We start from the raw sequence: 27,533 nt of genomic DNA, 5'->3' as shown, positions 1-27,533 counted from the left end.
GGGTTGGCACTTTCCGTTTTTGTAGTAATATTAATACTCAATTAATATTATTATCATTATCAACACAATACCGGCCCACTTAGGCTACCGGTGTTCCTCTAAAAATGAGAAGTACACTATGATAGACCAGGCGGTAGGATTTTTTTGATATACATTTTTTTTACTTAAGAACGTATATAACTCCGAAAATTTAGAGTTGCGCATGTCAGCGATCGAACTGGGTCCAAAGGTATGTATTGACATCATCCGCAGTCTGTTAACACACAGGCATAGGCCTCGTCTCTGACAAGAGAGACGGTTTTAGAGCATAGACCCACACGCTGCTCCAATGCGGGTTGGTGGGCTTTAACGACTATTACCACAATTAGGTGACAATAAACCAAACCGACGGCTTAACCTGCTCACCGAGACACGGGAGCTGATATAACCAGCTTCCTTACTCCGGAATGGTGCTGAAAATTCTTTGATAGAAAAAAAACAGCACCATATATAATTTGGCTCGACCCGGGATCCCAGGACCTTGTGCATCGCAATTGAACATGCTAACTTCTGGACAAACGAGGTGGTTACACTAGTACTAAATCTTAGTAGAGAGCTAAGTTCTTTTGGCGGCACGTTCTTATCGATAGGATGGTAACAAGCGACGGTCTAGGCGCCTCCCACCAAACCAGACTAGAGTAATTAAGAAATTATAAAATTATCCAATTGAACCCTTATAAGACCAAGGCAGACCACTGCGTGAGGGAGAACTCTATTGGAGAAGTCTAACCTGTATAGTACCTGATAAATTTTTAGTATTATTTATTTATCTTCTGCCCGCAACTTCGTCTGCGCGGACTTCAGAATTGGATCTAAAGCTTCGCTCGTTAACAATTTTTAATCTTATTCCGGGAACTGTTTGAGAAATCGATATGGAAGTGCATGTTCTTCTCATAATATAGGTGACATGCATACTAAAGCCCGCGGCTTAGCTAATAAACAATTTTTATTTTACCTCGGAATCTACTTGAGGAATCGGGATAAAAGTGAGCCTATGTTATTTTCCATGTCAAAGGCTACATGCATGCCAAATATTATCCAAATCCAGCAGTTTTTGCGTTATTGCGTAAAAAACATCCACACTCTCACATTTATAATATTAGTAGGATAATAGGATTATTTGTAACAGCCCTATTTATAATTGTACTAAGCTTCTTAAACTGAACCTTCTTGTAACGTGATAAACGTTAATTTTGTTTGATGAGTGCGAAAAGTATCGGGGTATATCCGAGAGGATTCTCTATAGACAATGTCTTCAATTTGACATACTTCCAAGCATCTGGCGTCGCGATTGTGATAAGCATTATATTGGATGGGACTCTTTATAGGATCTATGAAGTAATGAACCGGCTATACCGTAAATCTTATGTGTGATTCGTTTTACGGATGTGATTCGTTTTGAAGGGGAAACCATTCTTTCTTTTCGTTATAAAAGTAGTGTACAAACCAGAGAGTTTCATTGAAGTCAAAACCTCTTTAGACGCGTTGAGCGATTTGTGGTAAAATGAAAACTTACGGAGTCCGCGTCACCGACGAACTCGACATGCTCGTAACGCTTTGCGCCTGAATGCGTAATAAGTGGTCTAGGCGTTTAAGAGCGGTGATAGTGCATTGGATAGGACCTCGACTTTACCTTCGGGGGGCCGAATTCGAATCCCAGCACGCATCTCTACACTTTCCAAGTTATGTGCATTTTATGAATTAAGCATCACTTGCTTTAACGGTGAAGGAAAACATCGTGGAACCTGCACACCCGAGAGTACTCCATAATGTTCTCAAAGACGTGTCAAGTCCATAAATCCGCAATCTGCCAGCGCAGGACGACGTAGTCCACGTCCTTAACCCATTCTCATTAGGTAAGAAAACCCTGTAGGTCTTGAAAACCTTGCACAGGGTATGCACTAAGAACAAATCTCCATTACGAGTTATAAAAAACTTAAGGATAGGTTTTGTAAGAGTTATACAGAGCCTACCCGTAAGTTTTTATAACTCGTAATAAATAAATAAAAATAAATAAATATACTACGACAATACACACATCGCCACCTAGCCCCAAAGTAAGCGTAGCTTGTGTTATGGGTACTAAGATAGCTGTTAAATATTTTTATGAATATAATACATAAATACTTATAATATACATATAAACACCCAGACACTGAAAAACATTCATGCTCATCACACAAACATTTTCCAGTTGTGGGAATCGAACCCACGGCCTTGGACTCAGAAAGTAGGGTCGCTGCAAACTGCGCCAATCGGCCGTCTCGTAATGGAGATTTTCTCAATTTTTTATCATCTGCATACCCTGTGTATACCTCCTATGCACGCTACTGATAGCGGACCGGCTATGGGTTGACGATGACGTCATTAAATAGGCTTTTAGGGCCCACCGAGAACATGAAGTGTTAACTATATACAAGCGCTCCACATCTCGTATAATTTAACATGAGAATAGATTAGGCCGCTTCGAACGTATTAACTAACGTCAAACAATACTATAGGCTTGTAGTTAAACCAGTTTAACTAGCTAACAATGTTACAGGTGCACCCAAACATAGTTACACTAACTGATTGGGTTACACTATGTTGTTAATCAATCAGCAATCTACTATGTTTGTATTTGATCAAAATAATCATAATTCATCGACTAATAGTGCAAATTCAAACATTCAAATTCAAAAATTCTTATTTCATGTCTATCACGGGCACTTTTGAAGCGTTCATACATATATGTTTACATAATTGTAAGGGGATGGTGATAACTTCGTTCGCCAACTTAAACCTAAAGCTACGAGGGTTCCAAAGGCGCCCTGGTCTAAGAAGAGCCCACAACAAAACTTAGTCGGGTAAATTTTTTGTTATCACCATCTCACAGTAAATTAATTTGACGGCCGACTTTCGCAGTGGACAGCGACCCTGCTTTCTGAGTCCTAGGCCGTGGATTCGATTACCACAGCTGGAAAATGTTTGTGTGAAGAATATGATTGTTTTTCAGTGTCTGGGTGTTTATCTGTATATAATAAGGATTTATGTGTACCTATTATATTCTTAAAAAAAAATTAAAATAATAGCTATCTTAGTACCCATAACACAAGCTACGCATACCGTGGGGCTAGATGGCGACGTGTGTATTGTCGTAGTGTATTTATTTATTTAATATTCAGCTGTGAAATTAGAGCAATTCACACCCAAGCTTTTTGTCGTTTAAGCAAATCTTAACAATATCATATCCACTTTATCCACTGTATAATGAAGGAGCTAATAGAACGAAAGTTTCCGTTTTTTTTATAACAATAACTGTTGGCCGCGTTCGTCGTCCGAGTTTAATGCGGTAGTTTACAAATCCCGTGGAAAGCGTTTGTTTTCCTGAGTTAAAAAGCATTGTTACTCTCCGTTCTTTCAACTAACTATGCCGAAAATTAAGTCGATTGGTTACTTATTTAGGTCATAAAGGAATGACATACCCATAAATTTTAATGTATAGACATAAATTACGCGTCACGTTGTTTGTCCGCGATGGACTCTCAGTGGCGTGCATACAGGGTATGCAGATGATATAAAATGGAGAAAATCTGCAGCACGATTTATAAAAAACTTAAGGGTTATTATTGTACGAGATATAACTAGCCTACCCTTAAGTTATTAAAACACGTACTGTGGATTTTCTCTCCTTTAGACCATCTGATTAACCGATTGCAATCAAATTTACACTCCGTGTGCAGTTTGATCTAGCTTAAAAGATAGGATAGCTTACATCTCATTTTATAGCCGCAATATTGTTTTATTGCAAAATTATTGGTTATATGATAAAACTAGTCAAATTTTGAAGATAATAAAAAAAAATTGGGGGGCTTGTATTATGGGTACTAAGATAGCTGTTGAATATTTTTATGAATATAATACATATAAATACTTATAATATACAGATGAATACCCAGACACTGAAAAACAATCATGTTCATCACACGAACATTTTCCAGTTGTGGGAATCAAACCCACGGCCTAGGACTCAGGAAGCAGGGTCGCTGCCCACTGCGCCAGTCGGCCGTCAAGTACTCTATATCTGATACTGAACCCAAGACAATAATTAATCGTCATCATCATAGCTAACCATTATCAGCCCATTACAGGGCACTCGATATTTCATTATTTAAAACACACATAACTGGGAAAGTTAGGATTCGAACTCGGCCCTCTGAAATTGAATCCGAGCTCCTACCCACTGCGCTATCACCGCTTATACAAATGTAATTACTCATTCGAAATTATGTGTTTGAGTGGGTCCCTATCTGGGTGGGTCTCTTAAACTCCTGATTCCAAAGCCGTTATCCAAATTTAAGAACTTTCTTTATCATGTTTTTATACTGTGCTATCTCCTATTGTTGCCGCCCAATCCCTCAACCTGCAAATAATTGAGGTGTTTTCTTACAATCCCATTTCCTACGCCACTGTCTTCGGGCGATGCCCCACACACAATGCATCCCATACGATTATGACTGCACAGTGTCTTCGACGGTGATGGTCCCCGATTTCTGACGTCATCCAGGCATAGATCTTATCCATATTCACTAAGCCCTAGTCCAACAAACCATGGCTGGAGGCCAACGAGCACAATCCTTGTTGTAGAAATGTCAGCGTAGTCATATAAAACTGTCGTTTGAGAATAATATTACTTAAAGCAATGTTAGTAAGCCTCAGGATATGCTTAAACTTTTACAATCTCTTAACTTTTTGACATTTAAAGCCTATTCTGACTATGCCATACGGTGACGTGTTCAAGACAAGTTTAAAAGAAAATTATTCAACTGTGGGGAGCGTAGCAAGGTCAAGGTTAATTAAAATTATTTTTACCGTAAAATTACACAACAAACAAAGAAAGGGCAATCTAATGCGCCTGCTCATTTCTTTTTTTTGCATGTAGATAAAATTTTATTAAAATAGCTCTTCTAGAACCTGAATTATGCTAACCAATCCACATCCCATCACATCACGTCACATTTTGCCAGCATTTTTGGTTCCTCGATCAATCAATACACGTGAAACATTTTGAACTCACACTCACCTGTGTATCTCGGTGTATGCTGTACGTGGACCAGCAGCAAGGCTCCACCTGGTTGGAGTCCAGCCCCCAGAACTCCAGCTCCTCCTCGAACAACGGCCCGCACACATTTGTGGGGTAGTGGAGTTTACCAGTTCTGGGAATAGATAAAAAGTGCGTAAGTAATAGAATAATGGATTTGGACGCCGTCTGCCCTACCCTGCCCAGTGACCCAGCTTTCTGATTCCAAGGCCGTGGATTCGATTCCATCAACTGGAAAATGTTTGCGTGATGAAAATGAATGTTTTTCAGCGTCTGGGTGGTTATCTGTATATTATAAGTATTTATGTGGTTTATATTCATAAAAATATTCATCAGCTATCTTAGTACCCATATCACAAGCTACGCAAACTTTGGGGCTAGATAGCGATGTGTGCATGGATAGAACTATTCTATTGGTATATCTCTTGACCATATCAAAAATAAGATCCATAGAAAAAACAAAGTTATATTAACTTGGGTGGGTGCCAAATAAAAGGCTTTGGAAAATGAAATAACGCAGCCCCCTAAAGTCAAATTTTGTCACGGACATTTTATCCATATTATAAAGCAAGTTTTTATTTCTAATGAAAACGCAAACTCTATATCAACGTCTACTACAGACATTAGCAAAAAGAGTATCCCTTGAGGACCGACCCTATTAAAGAGTCTACAATGAGGCAATAGAGGTAATTGCCACGCACGAAGAGCTCAATGTAGCTATAGTGCCTCATTAACTTATAGTGTAAGAGCTAGCCGATAATTTTTTTTTGTAATTTTTATTAGTGTTTTTAACAACACTTGGTGAAAATACAGTCGGTATTAGACTAATAAAAGGGCATGTATTCATTTCGGCTTCGGTGGAATGAGAAACGTTGCTTAGTTGAAAAGCGCTCGAGACGCTATTGCCAGAGAGGCGCAGGTTCGAATCCTGTCAGTTGCGAAATTTTTATATGCATTCTAATATTACAATCATTATTGCCTGCCCACTATATCATCTATAGAGGGGTTACCAGGGCTCACAACCAACACAATACAATCGAAACTTTCACTTTTTTTTTGTTTTTTGTCTTTCAATTGTGTGCAATTTAGAGTTTATCTTTCCACTCAAATGCAGGTAGTAGAGAGCTAAAAAACTTAAAAAAGTAATAAAAGTTATATACGAATATGTTTTTTGATATACTTATATTTGGTATAAGTGTAGATAATTATGTTCTAAATAAAAGTAGGAAAGAATTGACTAAGATGATTTTGTAGAGATCGCTCTTGATCGCCGTTTTTAATCCAACTTATTTTTCAATTAGGACGGCCGATTGGCGCAGTTTGCAGCGACCCTGTTTCTGAGTCCAAGTCCGTGGGTTCGATTCCCACTACTGGAAAATGCATGTGTGATCAGCATGAATGTTTTTCATTGTTTGGGTGTTTATATGTATATTCTAAGTTTTTTTGCATATTATTCATAAACATATTCATCAGTCATCTTAGTACCCATAACACAAGCTACGCTAACTTTAAGGCTAGATGGCGATGTGTGAGTTGTCGTAGTATATATATACGCACAGACAGACAGCGGGAGTGACTCTGTTTTATACTATGTAGGGATAAGTGAAAACATCCGGTGCCGACTGCTTAAAGTATTTTTAAAACATGGCCCCCTCAAGCCTGAAAGCTCTGGTACTGGGAATTTCTTAAAAAGTTCGATCTAGAAACAACAACTAGAAAAAGATCTTATCACGAGATTAACTAAAGTGTGTAAGAATAAAGAGTATATAATAAATCAATACGTCATACGAACATTGATTTGCCAACCAATCAAAACTAGCTGTAGCGTAAATTTATTAATTACTAGATGTTGCCCGTGATTTCGTATGCGTTTGATTTTGTTTGTTGATGTGGCATTCAATTTAGTTGTAAGCCTTAAATGAGGGGTTTGCTGTCCGCTGAGGAGTTGAGTCCTCTATCTCCAACCGCATTCATCAGATCTACACAAAGTTTGGACAAAATTAAACACATATTATAACCTCTATAGTACAAAAAATATTATTTAAATCGGTTATAATTTGTCAGAGTTATGGTGTAAAATCGTCAAACACTTTCATCCCTTCTCCCAAAGGAACCTAGCTTAATGTCGGGATAAAAAATACTTAAAAAAAATTACTTATAAAAAATATTACTTCTGACACTTCCAAAAATAAATGTACAAAGTTTCATGAGGATCGGTTAAGTAGTTTATGCGTGAAAGCGTAACAAACAAACTTACATTGACATTTATAATATTACTAGGGATAGGGATAGGGAAAATAGTCCAGTGGTTTTTGATTTTGTAAGCTTTCAGAATTCCATCCCCCTTAACCTCTAACCTATGAAGGCGTTTGTTTGTACAGGACAGTAAAAACAACGATATGAAAAACTGAAGATATTTCTTTATTTTCCTTAAGTCTAGACAAAGTGAACTGGGTAAGAAAGGCTATAAATACAAATAAGCCCGCCCAGAGTTGCAATACCTTTAATAGCTTTTAATTAAATAAACTTTGTTATTTACTGAGGCGGACCTACGTCTTAGGCCGGTTTCACATTTACCCGGCTGTCATTTTTACACACTTTACATTACACTACACACACTACACTTTAGTGCACTTAGTGTGCACTGGGATTAAGAGTACAGGTGCAATATTTTTGAGGTAATTTAAACAAGAAGAAGCGGTGACAGCCCAGTGGGTAAGACTTCCACTTCACTTTTGGGAAGCTGAGTTTGAATCCCACCTCTAACTTTTCTGAGTTATGTGTGTTTTAAGCAATTAAAACATCAAACCAAACAAGCATCATGAGGAAACCTGCATAGTTGAGAATTCTTCATAATGTTCTCAAAGGTGTGTGGAGTCCACCAATCTGCTTTGGGCCAGCGTGGTGGACTTCGGCCGTAAGCCCTTCTCATCGTGGGAGGAGACCCGTGCTCTGTAGTGGGCTGGTAATGGGCTGATATGATGACGAGGGAATTAAAAATGAGATCAGAACGTGTGTTGGCTTCGCAGAATCTTGTGGTTATCAGACTAGTATATATTAGTTATAGTAGTACTAGTAGTGTAACTAGTAGAAGAAATGAGCTAACAATCGATGTCTCAAAGATATCGCCATACAACAAGGTAAGTGTGAAATAAGCCTTATGACTACCGGAATCTACTAAAATTATTATGGAGCAAAATTACTTTTGGTTGACTCAAACAAACCTTGCGATTTTCCCAGAATTGGCTTATAAGGCCAGTCGGGGTAACAAGCCTCAAGGCATTGCGTTTTTATTCGGGACATTTTCCCGGTTTTCTTGAATGGCTTTACCAATAAACGAAGCGTAACGTCGGAATAGCTACGCAGTGACAGCACTTTCCAAATGTTAGAGTGTGCTAAAACATTGCGTTACTATTCCAACGTTATTCCTGCAGTGTTTATGTATTTTTTTTGAAGAGATCTTTATTTTTAGAGATGATTCGCTGGGTGAATATGCCCCTCTGTAATGTTACATTAATCATACATTTCCATAGAGTTATCGTACATACAGAGAGAGCAGTAGCTAGCACTGTCATCGAGAGAGGAATTATTATTGTCTGATCTCGTTACCAATCCCAACCAATCGTAACAATTGTCATTAAATGTGGGCACACGATTAAAATATATGAATGTATTGTGTGAAAAAGGCTAACAGTACGATCACAGTCTCGCTAGCTTTCTCATTGATGTTATCGTTGCCGTTGTTATGACCATACATATTTCTGCCGCTAAGCAGCATTGTTCCGGCCTGAAGGGCGTGGTTTTTCTTATAAGGATTAAAAATAAAGTTTTAATGCAGTTTATTAGGTTACATAAAACTTGTAATTCATTCAAGGGAAATTGTATATTATTTTATCACAAATTACCGGATGATACCTAAGAGTTCTCTCTGAATAAGTTCAAAGTTTATATAAAACGTAAGCTTACAGAAAAATCCTATTATAATAGTAAGGATTACTTAAACTATAAAAAAGCATGAATGTGAATTGCTCTAACTTCGTAGCTATATTAAATGACTGTGAGATGGTGATAAAAAAGGGCTATGTTTGCTGTGGGCTTTTTTTGACCAGAGCGCGTTTGGAACCCTCATAGTTTTAGATTAAAGTAAGCGAACGTAGTTATCACCATCACCTCACAATTACGTAAACATCCCTACTAATATTATAACTGTGAATGTAAGTATGTTTGTTACGCTTTCACGCAAAAACTACTGAACCGATCATCATGAAACTATATACACATATTCGTGAAGGTATTGGAAGTAATATAGGATGCTTTTTATCCCAAAATTAAGCTCAGTTCGTTTGGGAGAGGGAACGACATAATGTCGTCAAATGATAACCGATTTAAATAATTACTTACTTATTTTTTTTTTATATAAGAACAACATAACTTAAAAATTTCAGTAGAATTACACCTAAAATTGAATGCCACATGTCTTTCGGAAAACAAAAACAAACGCAGACGAGGTCGCATGCAACAGCTAGTATATGTATAAACGCTTCATAAGTTCCTGTGATAGGTCTACTTGAATAAAGAATTTTTAAATTAGAATTTTAAATTCATATTCGGATATGACTTTCACAACGTTAGTTAGCGTTTGTGGATAAGACTAGGTAATATAAAGCCAGACTGTGATTGCGATCAATATTCCGGCAAGTAAATTGATCTTGCAAGCGATAATTGAGTCAAACTTTGAGTGGTCTGTGGTAACACTGTATTCATGTTCCACGAGAGTTATATCAGATATAAAAATAAAATTAAAAATTAAAAAAAACAGTAATATTATAATAAAACTCTGATATAAGACTGATAATATCGGCATTGGTGGGAGATATCAGAAACGTAGCTTAGTTTGTGAATCACTTAGAATCCTGATGGAGTCATCAGGATTCTAAGTGATTCACTAACTGGATTTCTTTATTTGAATCTTTAAATAGAAATAGGCATACTTACTTTAGCTTCACAATATATTTATAACAATACAGTATTTGTAAGATAACATATTAGTCTTTATAAGCAAAAAGTGGACATAAACAGTCGACTTACAAGAAATTGTCATAAATTAGTGTCATCTGCATATCGTCTGCGAAAGGTACAGAAGTCATTTGTGGGATTGAGTATACGCTTTTATAATATGATTCCTGAGGTGATTTTTTGCCAATGCACAAGTTTAAAGAATTTGTTAAAACACATTTATTACAGCGAGGTTACTATACAATTGATGAATTTCTTAATGACATGGTTGCTTGGAAGCGTTCGGCTCCGTTTTCAGCTCTCACAAGATAGAAAAATGAATGTTAAAATGTAAAATGTAAATTATTGATGTTGAAAAAGAGCAACTGCTGAGTTTCTTGCCGGCTTCTTCTCGGTAGAATCTGCCTTCCGAACCGGTGGTAGAGTCACTACAAACAGACAGACTAGACGTTTCAAAAGTGCTTATATTAGGCCTACTTGAAATAAATGAATTTTGAATTTTGAATTTTTTGTTTGAAATTTATATTATACAGGGTTAAGTGAAAAATACCAAAAATATCTCGGCTTGTAGTTCCTATCATAAAAAGTAAACACATTTGTTCTACAACTTTTCATAATTCAGTATTAATTTATTTCATACAAAAAAAATATATTTAACAATGTAATTTCTGTATAGTGAAATTATTTTAAGTGCGATAAATTATACAATACCACTGGCAAAACTAATTAAACAAAACAAAATATGCGTGACAACCGCTAATGTAACAAAACACACAATGGGACGAAAATGATAAACCTTATTAGTCCATCAACCGCAATTCAAATATTATCTGTAATTGAGAAATCATGTCTGCTGTTTATATTCATCCTACTAAATCCTACTGGAATGTGAAAGTGTGGATGTTTGTTACTCAATCACGCAAAAACGGCTGAACGGATTTAGATGAAACGACATGCATGTAGCCTTTGACATAGAAAAGAACATAGTTTATCCCGATTCCATAAGTAGTTCCATAGGGAAAATAATTTTTTTTTTACGTGCTAAGCCGCGGGCATATAGAAAGCTGTGACTATGCTATAGAAAAGGACATGTACTTTCTATTCCGATCTCTCAAATAGTTCCCGTCGTAGGATTAAAAATTGTCAACGAACGAAGCTTTAGAAATAATTCTGAAGTCCGCGCAGACGAAGTCGTGAGCAGAAGCTAATAAATAATAATTTTGCAATTTTTATATTTATGTATTATTACTAAAGCCTAAAAGAATGTTTAAGGAGCACATATTTTAGCAGAGCCAACTGATTCCTGTCGGCTAGTTATCAAGAAGCAACAATAATAAAATCCTATCGTACGGTCTGTATGTCAGATTTTACGAGAACCTTAGAGAATGTATCAATGTCAGTGCAGAACTAATTAATGATAGTTCTATTCTGTGTAAATTTGGCATATAAGTGACCTTGACACGACATCGGCAGTTAAGTTGAAAAGAGAATGCAGTGAAGACAACTGAGAAGAAAATAGAGGAAATTATGTATCTTCGAAGAGTAGTGAAATTTTAACTATATCTAGAGACTACGTTGTCACGGCGATTCAAATGTATTCGTATTACGTACGTTAAAACAACACCAGAATCAAAACGGCCTTTAACTGAAATTTAAAGGAAGATCGAAACTGCAATGTTTCCTACTAGATGGCGATTACAGTCATCATCATGCCTAAACTAGCAGTTGGTTAAAATCTCGAAGTACTCAGAGAGCGATATATAAATTCTGACAAGCAGGTAAATTAAATATTTATTATTTTCTTGTGTTGGTGCTCGAGACGAATGCTTAACATCACTTGGACCAGGCAGGGGACCAACGCTGGGCATGCAAACAGCTTTCTACCATCTGTCTGTGGAGAACACTCCAGTACTTTCGTTACATAGCCAGGATACCCTCGAGCAGTAAAGGAAAGCTGATGCTCACAGGAAGGGTATTAGGAGAGAACCCACTTAGACGTAACCCGAGACTTTGGTCGTCAAAGTCAAAGTCAAATATTTCTTTATTCAAATAGGTACGTAGATGTCACTTTTGATGCGTGCATAGCATGTAAAGAATGACATAGAAGTGAGTTAATGGCGATAACTAAGTTTGTCAACTTAAAACTAAAGCTACGAGGTTTCCAAACGCGCCCTGGTCGAAGAAACCCACAACAAACTTAGCCGTTTTTTTTGTTATCACCATCTCACATTGCCATTTGGTTGGACGAGGTGAAGGAAGCACTCCTGCCCCGTCTACAGTCCGTTTCAAACGTCAGAGAATCGGAAGAGATGAAGACATCTATTGAAGAAGGCAATATTGATTAGGAGCCACCAGTTGCGTGCACAGGGACCAGGGTATGCATAAAGAAGGTAGATAGCATGAAATGGAAAAATCCTTCGCATTAATGAGTTAGACGCAAATTTTAGGGTAGGCAGAGCTTTTGTGCATGTATGAAGTGCACGCAACTGGGAGCCACGACCCTCAGCAATGATGAAGCGACTCAGGAAGAACAGAGTTGGCAAAACACGAACCAGAATAAATAAATAAACAGTATATAGAATTCCAATCCCTAAACCTTAGAACGTAACAACATAAGCTAATAACAAGAATCATTTATGCAGTAGCCTTAGACATAAAATAAAATCACCCAATATTGCCAAATAATATCAAAATAATGCTCCCAGCATGCAACCTCGTTACACGCCCAGCGGCCATCTTGCGGAAACTTAGTTTGCGCCAAAGTTTCAATTTCCCCAAGGGACGCGGTGAATTTACTGATTCGTTACGATATACGTTTAGGGTTTATTTAGTGTTTAACGAAAACCGATTGTTTGTTATTTTTATAGTTCCTCAAGGTGGAGCAACCCACTTCTATATTATGAAAATTAAGCTTCATTTGCTATATACCGCGAAAAGTGGGAGAATCTGTATGGTGTAATTTGTAATTTCTTCAGTCTATATACACCACACCAAACAGGTCTTCGACAATGTCCCCTCTACGTACTATACAATGAAAATTTATTAACTAAAAATTCGGCATAATAATTATGTTTTAGTAGTTTGTTTTTTTTTCATAGGTTACAAACCACATTATGTTAATGTAAAGAAGCTTTTAAGTGAGAATCAAGTTAAGAACCTCTTGAGAAGTGTATAAAAGCTTCCAGGACATTATTATTATCAAGGGCGCGGTATTTTATCATACAATAAAGGGCCTTTGACGACAAACTTTATAGGGCTCATAACAGCCGTAACTACCGTTTTAAACTCCCAGAGGAGTGATGATATTTTCCGCGCATCTTTGCCTTTGGATCGTTTTAGCTGAGATAGTTTTTGTTTAGATTAAATTTAATTTGCCATAAAACTCTTCGTGGCATCTTTTAGTACAAAATCCATCAGTGTCTGAATACCAAAGTCTTCGAACAGTGCGTGTTGCGGATTTACTTACGGATCTGAAACGTGGTCGCTAACTATGGGCCTCATAAGAAGGCTCAGAGTCACTCAGCGATGGAAAGAGCTATGCTTGGATGTCTATGTGATCAAATCACGAATGAGGAGATCCTGTCGCCTGCCTGAGTGTCGCGAAGCTGAAGTGTCAATGGGCGGGCACACAGCTTGAACCGATGGACGTTGGTAATGGCGACCCCGAACCGGTAAATGAAGCGTTGAACGGCCCCCAACGAGGTGGACACACGACATCAAGCCGCTGGACACAAGCAGCCGAAAATCGTGGATTTTGGAACACCTTACAAAACACCTATGTCTAGCAGTGGACGTCAATGTCGTCGGACGAAAAAAAGGTGACGATGATGATGAAGTTCAATTTTAAAGTCTCTTTATTTTCCTTTAGATAATAAATTTGATTTTATACCATTTTTACGATATTGATTATATCTGTAGATTTTGCAATACTATGGTTCCTATACCCGCCTTTCCCCCCTCTCCCTCTCCGCACACTCGTCACTTACGAATGGCCGTTTGACGGCCATTGAAAATATACTTTGGCTGGTGAGAAGCGTGTGAAAGAACCATCCATTACCATCTTATTATAATTTTGTAAATTAGTGCAGTATTAGTGGTTGGTGCGACGTGTAACATCGAAGGAAGCCAGGATTTCCGTGTTTTCAAGTAAGTGTGCTCATTTGTTTTCCTTTTTGCAGCTAGCTGCATTATATTGGTCTCATGTGTTTTCCTCTGCAGCTGTTATTACAGTCCACGGTTTGTTTATTTAAGTTACCCAAATGCTGGTGTAATGATTTGTCCCGAATCCGCGTCAGCACCATTACTAGCTGTATTATTTTTGCATGAATATTATTTGCTATTATATAGCCTGAAGAAAAGGTGCATTGTAGTTTTCTTTTTTTTAATCACGACTGTTTTGTGTATGTATTAAATATAAATTTTGAGTTCTTTTTTCATTTCATTTTATTTTGTTTACTTAATCGCCGTAGTCCACTTAACAAATACCCTAAAATGTTTTATGACATAACTAAATATTGTGACAAATATATAAACTGAAAATGCAAAGAATAATATCGGAACCTGCAGTATTTGAACCCACGTCTCTAGAGCCTATTTATGAGTCTTTTATCGACAAATTTTGTATAAATTATGTCAGTTTTTGTATGTTTTTTCTTTATAAGTCCATGTTAATCCTTCGTTGGACATGGGTCTCGTCAATCACACGCCATCTGTTTCAGTCTCATATTATGTTACCTATAAACTCAATATTAATATAATATTAAAGCTCGTTGTTATACATAATATATCTCTTATCATATCATATACTTGATGTTTCAAGTGCTTATACACTTGGTCTACTTGAAATAAATGAATTTTAAAATTATGAAACTCTGAATAAGAGTTTATTTTTTTAGAATAACTGTTATAAATTTTTAAAATGTTCTTTACAGCATGTAACAGATGGATCAAGGGATTTTGAGCTTAAAGTAGACCTGATAACTCTGGTGAGATATAAATAGTTTTTCAGTCCAAGGTACCAGAGCAATAATTGCAGGCTTCACCCGAGAAGTGTCACATTTATTAAACTGATTATGACGATGAAAGATGGCCACCGAAACTATATAATAATATGTTTTATACTAGATGTTCTTCGATTATGGTACATACTAGGTAAACAATTTAGGCTTGTGACAATAGCAGGGAGCTGATGGTGAAATGGCAGGAGAACTCCTCAACCATTAACTCCCCGGCTTCAGGAAAAGCAATATTTTTTAGAATTTTATAATCAGTTGACAGTTGACTATTATAACTTAGACGTAATTGCAAACCTACCTCCTAAAAATTGAATTTTTTAAATAACCGACTTTGTTTAAAAACTAAAAAACCATGATATTATTATAACAAGATATAGATTATTTATATGTCCTTTCCGATATGCTAGATTGATTTATAAAAAGACGGGTAGGTAGAGGATTTTACTAAACTTATCTCGGACACTTTTTACAGCCGATAGAACTGTTTCGTCAGGTTACAAAAAGTTCATTGCTACTTATCTTTAATACCGCAGAAAAATAGGGAATACTTTAAATATAAGGAAACTTGACGAGGGTAAATTACTCATGTTCACGTTCACTTATTTTCCTGGAAAACTTTCATTATTGGCTGGAAAATAGAAGCCGACCTCGCATTGGCATTTTATTAAGGTACATCTTTTACTATAAAACTTTTTAGAAAAACTGGATAAGGGGTAAGTGGCTGTCATTATTAAATTAGAAACGTTTTAACTAAAACAGCTTTGCTGAAGGATATATTTTTATTTCGGACATAAGTACATAAATTATCCAGATTTTGTATAATCAGGATAGGATCCGGATTATATATCCGGATTTTGTTTATATCCGGATGTTGTATTTATCCGGATTTTTATATAGATCTGGATAGTGTAAATGGGATAGTTAGTTTATTTGTTTGTTACTTATTTTCGACCACTGCATTGATCTTGTATGGCAAATATATAGATTGCATTTGCCGTGTGGTGACGGCAGATCGGAACAGTTGTTACAACCCCACCCGTTGCCGAGGATGTCGTACGAGGCGATTAAGGGAATAAAACGAAGAACGGGTAGCAGCGTCCTCTGTGCTACTACTACAAGCTGCTATCATCACCAACCGGTCTGCCCACCGCGGTGATTATGGGCGAACCCATTGGAAAAGGACTTTAACCTATTGCTATTGATAGATTATATTGAACGCTTTCTATGCTGAAACAAAACACCCCAGAAAATTTCTCGCGGAAATTATAAATAAGGTTTAAGCATTAGCATTACAGTGCACGGGTCCGATCCTACAATGAGAAAAGTTTAGGCCGTAGTCCGCCACGCTGGGCTAGTGCAGACTGGTGGACTCCACACGCCTTTTATTTATTTATTTGTTTAAATATTTATTTTATTGCATAATAAAGGCGTAAAATGTGTGTTACACAGGAAAACTTACATTGACATCAATTATTTATCAAATATTTATTATGCAAAAGGCGGCCTTATCACTAACAGTGATCTCTTCCAGGCTACCTTAACTATTGGAATAAGGCAACGAGAGACGGGAAATCGCAATAATATATAAAAAAATATATACATATATATATATATATATATGTATATATTTTTTATTATTTACCTTATTTATATATTTTTATATATAATATATTTTATAAAGAATTAAATAAAATAATAAATGTAATAATATAATATATATAAATATAATATATATGCATAAATACAGATACATATACATATTAGTGTACTATGTACTGTATTGCTTTTTAATGGTTAATATATGATATTGTATATATTTAAACTTATGAGATTTTAGAGGAATGTGCAGCGTCCAAATAAACTCATGTGAGTTTCAGGATGCGAAGAATAATAATTTTAGTAGTTTGTGTAATAAAAAAAAAAATTAAAAAAAAAAAAAAATATATAATATTAACATGTTTATAGAGACAAATAGTGCCTCCTTACATGCTTTTTGAATATTATAGAAAACTCTCAATCATGCAGATTTCCCCACGGTGTTTTCCTTCACCGTTGTAGCAAGTAATATTTTGATTGCTTAAAACGCACATAACTTTATTTTATTTATTTACTTTTTTTTTTTAATTAGGACTACCAACAAAATTACATGAATTATAGTTATGAATAAAGCTAGCCTTAGGTTACTAATGACACATAATTTCACTTATAGGTAGTCACAGTATTCGCTGGTTAGTATGTACGATAACTCACTTTTATACAAGCACTAGCTGTTGCCCGCGACTTCGTCTGCGTTTGATTTTGTTTTTTGATGTGGCACTTAATTTAATTGTAGATCAAAAAAAAAATAAAGTATTCAGTATCGCGAAGACTTAAATGAGGGGTTCGCTGCTGTCCGCTGAGTAGTTCTGTCCTCTATCTCCAATCACAGTTTGGGCAAAATTAAACACATATTATAACCTCTATAGTACAAAAATAATTATTTAAATTCGGTTATAATTTGTCGGAGTTATGGTGTAAAATCGTCAAACACTCAACCCCTCTCCCAAATGAACCGAGCTTAATGTCGGGATAAAAAGTATCTTATATTACTTCTAACACTTTCAACAATATGTGTACAAAGTTTCATGAGGATCGGTTGAGTAGTTTTTGCGTGAAAGCGTAACAAACAAACTTTCATTGACATTTATAATATTAGTAGGATTATTAAAAGATATTTAGAAAAGTTAGAGGTAAAGAGGTACTTGCTGGGATTCGAACTCAGCCCCCTGAACCTTTTACCATTAGGCTATTACTACTGCACAAAATGTGAGCATCCGAAACTGCCCGCGTTTATTAAAAAGACGTTTTATCGTCTAACACAAACTAAAATCAGCAATAAACCTGTCGAACCGCTGAGATATGACCGCAAACAGTGCGTTAAAATGCTATTTAACAAAACATAAAAGCGGAACCGTTTTGTATCCGCAATATTTACAGTTCACACGTCGCAGTATCGCGTTGATGTGGTAACGCGGACTTAACCAGATTACTGTATCGAGCTTTTAATACATTACGTAACAATACCGTAACGGTTACTTGTGCGTTCAAAGGCTTTCGTTAATGGGTGTTTAATTGATGAATAGGTTGTCCCAAGTCCATTATATACAATGTACATTAAACATTTGTTTTATAAAGTAATAATAGACTGGCCAACCAGATTTGCCATGGTAAGTTTTCAACCGACCTTTTCAACCGACTTAAAAAATAGAAGGAGGTTCTCAATTCCACTCTATGGTTTTATTGTATATTTATTACTCCATTACTCCGCAAATAGTTTATAAACCGATTGTGATGTTTATTATTTGTTTGGTACATTATACTCCAGAGGTGGTCCAATTTTCATTTGGTGAAGATCTATTGAAGGAATCTTGGAGAAATCGAGGGAAATCTTCGAATATTATAGACACACCTATGCCAATTTGAACTTTTTTTGTAAGGAACATGTGAATCTTCTTTTGAAACGAATCATGTAGTCAACTGTTGATGAAGACCATGGATGGCCAAAAACTCAATACAATAATTAGTATTACACGGGTTGTGATTACGGTATATGGCTGCTAAAAAGCTGATGGTGAAGTGCTGGGAGAACTCCTCAACCATTAACTCCCCAGCCTCGGAAACAGCAATATATTGTAAAGGGTTATTAGTAGTTGACATTTTATTATAATTTAGATAATTTTAAAAGCACCAATTAATAAGCGTTTTTTTTTTTACAAGTACAACTGACATTGTTAAACTTTGTCTGATGGACAGGCGTCTTGTCGAATCCGTATAGGTTGGAGTGTGGGGTTAGGCAGGAAGGGTTAAGGTCACCTTCGCTCTTTAAACTCTACGTTGCTTTGCGAGCTCAGCAGCACCAGGATTGGCTGCGAGATTGATGGGGTATTTTTACTAAAAAAATATGAGCCTTGATGCTTGAAATAAAGATTATTATTATTATTTATTCTATATTTTATTGATTTTCATTTTTTTTTAAATTCTTAACAATGCTTACAAAAATAAAAAAACACTATTAGAAATTTATAAGAAAAAATAAAATCCACCCTCCGCTTGCGGGGGTTTTGAATGCCCAAGCAACCGGCGGTCAAGGCTCCAGAATGAGGAACCTCCTCACAATACGCGCCGTTTCAAGGACTACTGCCTTCTGTATCCGACCCTTGATCCAACAACCAAGCGAAAGCTTCTTAAGATGTTGGTCGACGCTTTTCGAGAGAAGACCATTGACTGAAACGACGATCGGGACAATAACAGTCGACTGAACATTCCATATGCGAGAAACATCTCTATTATTATTATTAAACATCAGAAAAGCAAGACATAAATATTTTGTACAACATTACAAATATATATACATATATATATATATATATATATATATATATATATATATATATATATATATATATATATATATACTACGACAACGCACACATCGCCACCTAGCCTCAAAGTAAGCGTAGCTTGTGTTATGGGTACTGAGATGACTGATGAAAATTTTTATGAATAATATACATAAATACTTAGAATATACATATAAACACCCAGACACTGAAAAACATTCATATGCTCATCACACAAACATTTTCCAGTTGTGGGAATCGAACCCACGGCCTTGGACTCAGAAAGCAGGGTCGCTGCAAACTGCGCCAATCGGCCGTCAACATTGGGTGCATTAAACAAAGTAATTTTACATTTTATGGATAGAGTGACTCAGGAGAAAGGTTCGTATGTAGTAAACATGTACGTTACTGTAGCGAAAACAGAGAAATCCAAATATTTGTAATTAGATGTCACAACAAACATATTTCTGTGCCTCCACATTAAAAATTAATTAACTCACTATAATTAAAATTCTAAAGGCCTGTTTCACCATCTTCTGATATATGTCGGATAGATTAAGCACATTGCAGATTGGCTCTGGCACTTGACATAAATTGACGAGTGGATTTTTTTTTACTTGTAGTGTGCAAACAAAGAGTATAAATAAATAAATAAAATAGTGATAAAGCGATTAAGCTTTCGGACACCTGTCTAAAGGTAGTGATACAGGCGAATAGGCCCTAAATCTCTTAATTATTGGGTACGGGTAATAATGTACATTTTTTTGTGTACAAAAACCCGTGTAATAATGATGGCATGAAGCGCCGCGTGTGTAGCACCTCTTGACCCGCGGAAAAGCGCCAGTGTTGAAAACAGCAAGCCGAGTGGAATTTATTAACACAAACTAAGAGCCTGCTGTTTTATTCTCTGTAAGATAGCACTTTTTAATGACAACAAATATCATTTCCTTTTATCTGCAACTATAAAAGCGTTTGTCCTGACTGACAGAGAAAATTTTAAATTTTGAGAGAATGTTTTTGAGCATTCTTGGTTTTTTTTTAATTCTAACTTATTAACTTTCAAACTCCGGTTGGTTCAAAAGATTGAAGGTGAAAGAGGTTAAACAGGATATTTATTATGGATATCTGAAATTCTTTTAGTTATATCCACGTAAATAAGTATTTGTGCTTTTTGAAAAACACGTGATTTTTAAAATCTGCCTTGGTTAAATAGATATAATAACGGGCCCGTAAGATGAAACTCCTTTAGTTGAAGATGAATTATCTATATACAGTGGCGTGCATTGGGTTTCTTACCAGGGTATGCATACAGCAGGAAAATTGCGTAAAATGGAAAAAATCCTCCTCTTATAAGGGCAATTTTTTAATTTTAGGGTATGCAGTGCTTTTGTGCGTGTATCAAGTGCACGCCACTGTCTATATATACGTGAAGCAAACACTTTGACACACACAAATGTATATACAACGTGTAAATGAAACCGAATAATACTTCACAGGCTTTCGAGGTATATGATCGAAACCTAATAGTTTTTAAGTAAATCACTGCCAAAGTTTTACTAAAAGAAATCAGATTCAGCCCTAACATCACTTGCAAAATTAAAATCATGTGACTCCTGTCACTTTATTAGTTACGCGTCGCGTAGGTGTGTCGGTCTTTCTTCAATAGGGCTGTCATAAGTACTTTGAATGTTTTGACTTCGTTTGTATGAAAAAATAAATATTCTCCTTATGATTCAATATTTTTACACGGTGATTCCTTACATAATATACTTATGCATCCTTCAATATTATTTCGTTATTTTGTTACACGTTGTATAATCTTTTATAATAATTTTTTGGCACTAACGTAATTTTGTTTTTTTGATTATAATTTGATCAATAAATTAACAGTGTCAGTGCCTTGGCAACATCTGTCATAATAGAAGTATAGTCTTGACAATAGATCCTTGATAATGTATTCAAATTAATTATGGTCATAAATTGTCAATGAAAACGACTTTTCTCAGAAAAAAAACTTAAGCTCCATTTTACATTTTCCTACTTGCTGTAAGCATAAATCAATCAGTTTCACAAAAATTTCGGAACCCACTCGCTGCAACACTTAGCGTAATTGCCTCTTAGAATTCACTCCCGAAAATTGGCTCATATTTTTGTTACTGCTGTATGTGTTTTTTATAGTTATAATTGACGGATCAAATATAGGCCAAACTGATGTTAAATCAAAAACCTCCAACGTGTTCATCTACCTCAGTTATATGTTTTAAGACTCATGTATCTTTAATTACACTGGCAACTACTGTCGCTCTTCAGATCTGAACACAGCACGCTGCTCTGCGGCAAAAATAATACTTCACAGGCTTTAGGCACGATGTCCTGTTTCTGAGACTTATCTGTGAAACCAAAGCGCTTATAGTTGTTTGTATACTACTGCCATAGTTTTTACTGAAAGAAATCAGATACAGCCCCTACATCAAATGCAAAAGTAAAAACAAGTGACTACTGTCACTTTATTAGAAACGCGTCCGCGCGTAGGTACTATGCACGTGTCTGTCTTTTATCTTCATTAGGGTTGTCACAAGTAAACACTTAGAATGTTTTGAATTAGTTTGCATGGAAAAATTAATATGCTTGTTTTGATTTAATATTTTTACAGGGTGACTACTTATGAATTATATCTTTGCACCCTTCAACAGTATTTCGTAATTCCGTTACACATTGTACATAATTATTATACATATAGTAGTTGTATAGCGTTTCGTAAAAGAGCTCGTCCAGTGAAGTACTCTCACCGAGCTTATTTCTGCCGCTAAGCAGCATTGTTGGAATGCTGTGTTCCGGTCTGAAGGACATTACAGGCACCTGAATCTTAACACCTACGCGTCCTATTAGTGGACACAGGGCGACATATTGCTGGACGTGCTTCTTGCACGACCAGTGAGTGTTACTCTGTCTATAAGCAATCATTGACCATCTCATCATACCCGATGGTGGGCCTTTGCTTGATCCGTCAATTATTATATGTACTATTATATACACGTTCACATTTGGTCACGTATCCTGAAGAGACAACGACTCCATTGAACGTCTGGTTGTCCATGGAAGAATCGAGGGCACAAGATCACGCGGAAGATCGCCCATGAGATGGGCTGACCAAATAAAGGCTGCAGTGGCTGTCCCCTTACATGAGTGTGCTAGAAAGGCAAATGCCAGAGAGGAGTGGCGACGAATAGTCAAGCGTGCCACAACCCTTCAGTGACGACCACGACCGCTCTGACAAGAGCGAACCGACTGAGAAGAGACTATTATATACTATATAAAAAAAAAGTTTATGTACTTTTATTGCAGTTTTTGTGATGACTAAGGAGCCATTAATCGCGCTCCTTTTATCTTCAAAATTTAAAGGTAAAGCGCTATATCTGATAAAGCCCCCTACGTTGTCATTATAATATGTCAATATATATTAGTCCAGATTTATTTTCAGCGTTCGCCTGTATAAATTCAATGCTTGCTGAAAAGCGGAAAGCCGCTTATCGGATATTATGATAAGCTTTTGTAGAAGCTTTGAAAGCACGGCTTTAAAAATAATGTCAAAGCCAGCGGATTCCTTTCAAAAGAGAGTTATATCCGTATTTACAAACAGTATTGTAAAGTGCAGACACGTTTGTAAGTTTCACCGAAGATAATTCAAAATAAAATAATCCTGTTTCGCAATTCCGTTCGCGTTTCTTATTTGTTCATTAAGTTATTTAAGTATATTTTGACGGCAGATTGGCGCAGTGGGCAGTTTGTCACGACTGAAAAATGTTTAAGTGAACATGAATGTTTTTTAGCGTCTGGGTGTTTATCTGTGTATTATAATTATTTATGTATATTATTCATAAATTAATTATCAGTATGAAGCGGTGATAGCCCAGTGGGTAGAACTTCGACTTTACTTTCGGGGGGGCGAGTTCGAATCCCGGCACACACCTCTAACTTTTTCAAGTTATGTACGTTTCAAGCAATTAAAATATCACTTGCTTCAATGGTGAAGGAAAACATCGTGAGGAAACCTGCATACCTGAGAGTTCTACATAATGTTCTCAAAGGTGTGTGTAGTCCACCGATCCGTACTGGGCCAAGCGTAATGGACTACGGCCTTAACCCCTTCTCATTCTATGCGGAGACGCGTGGCATGTATCTTATATTGTCGCTACTAAACGAGTGTACCTTGCTGGATTGGGGTACGCATCATTCGCCCTATCCGATCACCGTATCATCGTCGAACCGTATCATGCCTTGGATCTTACTGTACATGCCTTGGAGCCCGATCGATCGATTAACGATCGCACAAAAACTGACTCGTCATGGAACGAAAGCTTATCAAGACCGCGTTTCATGAGTCAGTAACATCCGTCAACAAAATATGATACATTCAAAAACTTTATTCATAAAATGTTACACCGGGAGGTATCTTTGCATCGCTCGAGTCCATGTAGGACTGCCGTGCATCGATAATGCAGTCGTATATACATCAAAATACCCACCAAATCAATGTTATGAACATAAATATCTGGCAAATATGAATTTATAGTTACCAAAGTTTAATTATTTACCCACTTTATAAATTTATTGTAACAAAAAGCTCCCAGTCGTCATTTGTGTGTCTTGCTTAGTATAAATTGAGTTTCTTATTTAACTTAACCGTTAATCATCATCAATATCCTAGAACAGTTCAGAGTAAAACAGTCTATAGGCTACTTACTCCCAACGAGAGGGTTGGCTCATAGTCACTATGCTTCTCAGTATATAGTAGTAGTAGCACAGAACATGATACCGAAGGTAATATTAGATCTACCTATGCCTAAGTTTAAACAATATATTAAAAACACATTTAACCAATCGTGGTTACAACTCGATTGATGAATTCCTTAACGACAAGGCTGTTCGGAAGCACTCCACTCTTATCTCTCACAAAACAGAAAAATTCTAAAGATTGTTTAACTACAAAATGATGTTGGAAAAGAGCATTTTGCTGAGTTTCTTGCCGGCTCTTCTCAGTGGAATCTGCCTTCCGAACCGGTGGTAGAGTCACTACAAACAGATTGACTTGACGTTTCAAAAGTAATATAAACATTAAACTATGCCTACTTGAAATAAATTAACTTTTTTTCTTTTTTTTTTAGAGGATAATGCTGCGTTTTCCGTTATAATGTCTTGGTCGCCTCGTACAACCTATCCTCATCATCGTTTCGACAGTTTAATTTCAATATGTGAAAATCACTATAATGCGTCTTTAACTGAATAAACACGATTTCAATTTAGTATAAGTCAGGTTTTGATATTATATTTTACTGGAAATAATATCATTAGCCGACCGTCATGGTGACGAGGGTTTACGCTTCATGCTGACGTCTCAACTGAAGGCAGAGGTTTAATTTATAGTTCATTTTGTGTCTCCTAATTTAAAACTGGATGTGAAATCGTTTTTGAGGGTTCCGTAACGAAGGGACTAAGACTCTAAGATGTATCTGATGCACCTTAATTGCACATACACATTGCATAAACACAAGCTAAAAAAAATTCTACCTTAGCTTACAAATTGAAGCAGCTAGTTTTATCTATGCAAAATGAGTTCTGTTTGGAATAAATAAACAGTAAGTCATTTATTTATTCCAAACAGATATTTAGTGTATTAGTGATATATATTTGTTGTTTTATTTTTATTTCCGACAATTTTACTTGTTTACTTTATACTGTTAAATAATGTACTGTTTGTGTTAGTTTTATTTTATTTTTTCATATTTTTTTTAACTTAGCCTTGTTATAGTTATAACGCAACGGGTGACGCGGTTGTTTGCTCAGTTTGATACTGGAGCAGACAGAAAATCAGCGCTGAGCATTGTTGCTAATGCACAGCATAAGGCTGAGATTGCGGAAAAGTAACGCAAAGTAACTATCCAATAAAACGTTATGTAACACAACGTTTTTTTTTCTGTGGTGGTTTCTACCAGGTAACTCTTACACGCCTTCACCACTTCGTTACAATAGGAAGCCATAAACTAGACCTTCAAAGTTAAATTGGTTCGAAATTGCTGTTAAAAGCACAAAAATATCATAACAATAGGCGCCCTTTACGCACACAAATAAAATACATACCCTTTGGTACTGAAATATATTTAGGGGGAATCTGACCGACTCAGCACGTGCCAGGAGAAACGCCCTGCGGGGCGGGGAATCGTTAAATATGCAAGCGGCGATCAAGTGGTATTCTATTCTTGTTATGAATAAGTTATCACTTATTTAAAGTACGCTCTTATAATCTTTGTCTGTGTTTGTATACCTATAACATAAAAACGAAAGATTAGATTTGTCGAAACAGCATTAGGTTTCAAATTAATCACTGAGGTTTAGAATTTTGAATTTTGAACGGGAAGATAGTGTTGGTGGCCATATTAGTAAAAAAAAAAAAAAATTGTTGTCTCAAATTCATTACAAAACAATAGGCTAAGGCCTCCATTTAAGTTTGAAACAACCTGTATTTGGAGGTCTCGCTCTAAATTATTGGTGCTGTGATTCTGCTGTCATTCCCAATAAGAATTTAAAAGACCCCAACAACGAAAACGTTATTCGCTATTTTGTGGTAGCGGCCATCTTTTTTTATTTAAAATTGTCATACTTTATAGTTATCTATCAGTCAAAACCTCTCATTACATACCCATATTGAGGGAGTAGCGAAAAAAAAAGTAATTCGCTTTTTTGTTGTGGCAGCCATCTTGGATTTGAAATTTATTATATTCCACTAGTCAAGCCCTTTCAGATGATACTCATATTGAGAGAGTTGTGAACAAATATGTAATCCGCCATTTTGTGACGGCAGTCAACTTGGACCGATTTTCATCAAACATAAGTACTTTAGAACACTCCCGACTTATTCACCTTTCAAACTACAAAACAGAATCCAAATCCGCTAGAAAACTATGCACTAAAATTGTATATGAAATATTCAGATACTGAATTGTAGAATGTACTATATAGATCCTTTTTTCCTTTTTTTTTATATGAAAAATAACTCAAAATTAAATGTCTCATAATCGCCTATGGTGAAAAAAAGACATTCTATTTTCAAAGACAATCTTTTCTTTTTAGAAATCTTATGTTTTAAAGTTTCTAATTTAGTTGTAAAGCCATTAAGTGAGATAAAAAAAAACCTTTTAAGTCCGATTCGAGAAGTTATTTTATTATGCCATTAATATTTGTTAAGGTAAGGAAAAGTTAGCACACTAGTAACATTAAAATCTTATTAGAGAGTGGGTAATCTACAATAATAATGATATGTATAAATGTTTTGTTTTTACTATTTTTTTAACTTTTGACTATTGTTATTAATTGAGTTGAAAATTATTACTTGTAGAAAGTGAACGGGGTGGATTTCCAAGCGAGTTAAAAATAAGTGAGAAAGTTCGGACTCACTCAGCGGTCAATGGAGCTTCGGTTGAAATACCTCAACGTTATCAAGGAGTTTGATAGCATATTGATTAGATGTTCAGTCTGCTTTTCCTGGTCCCCGGCATGCGATTTTAACTTTTCGGTGTAGTGGGTAGAAATAGGGTAAAAAAAAGTATATACTTCGATGAAATATTTTCTCAAGATAATTGAAAAAACCAACTTTAAAAAAAAATCTATGCCGTAAAAGAGAGATGAAATTTATGAGACCAATCTGATATTTTTTCATTTACAAAATAATAAAAAAACTAATCTGTTCATAAATTACATATTTCTTTCTACATAAGAAAATTTTCCTTTTTTTTTCCTTCAATCGATTGATATAAAACCTATTAACCCTAAAAACTAAATAATATAAGTGAGCTTCGCGTTAATTATAATTTTTTGAACCTACTTTAAACGTCTATAGGATAATTTTTATACTAATTGTCGAAGTTCATTCTAGAACGCTATGTTCTCAGCTGGGATTTAGAAATATCAAACCTTTTGAAGTTCGGAAGTTTCTCGAAAACAAAAGGA

The 27,533-nt window shown here is 35.9% G+C and overlaps 1 protein-coding gene across 1 annotated transcript in view; it reads right to left on the bottom strand.

Annotated features, from left to right (window-relative positions):
- Positions 1-27,533, bottom strand: part of LOC120630795 (potassium voltage-gated channel protein Shaw-like) — a 241,637-nt gene that overhangs the window by 167,498 nt on the left and 46,606 nt on the right. The window contains exon 3 of the mRNA XM_039900074.1: positions 5,102-5,234. Coding sequence (XP_039756008.1) covers positions 5,102-5,234 — 133 coding nt within the window. The remainder of the gene's footprint in view (positions 1-5,101; positions 5,235-27,533) is intronic.

This window comes from Pararge aegeria, chromosome 17 (assembly GCF_905163445.1).
Source record: "Pararge aegeria chromosome 17, ilParAegt1.1, whole genome shotgun sequence".
In the NCBI taxonomy this organism is placed as follows: Eukaryota; Metazoa; Arthropoda; class Insecta; order Lepidoptera; family Nymphalidae; genus Pararge; species Pararge aegeria.
The sequence above is the reverse complement of the archived record's forward strand: the minus strand, read 5'-3'. Positions and strand labels throughout refer to the sequence as shown.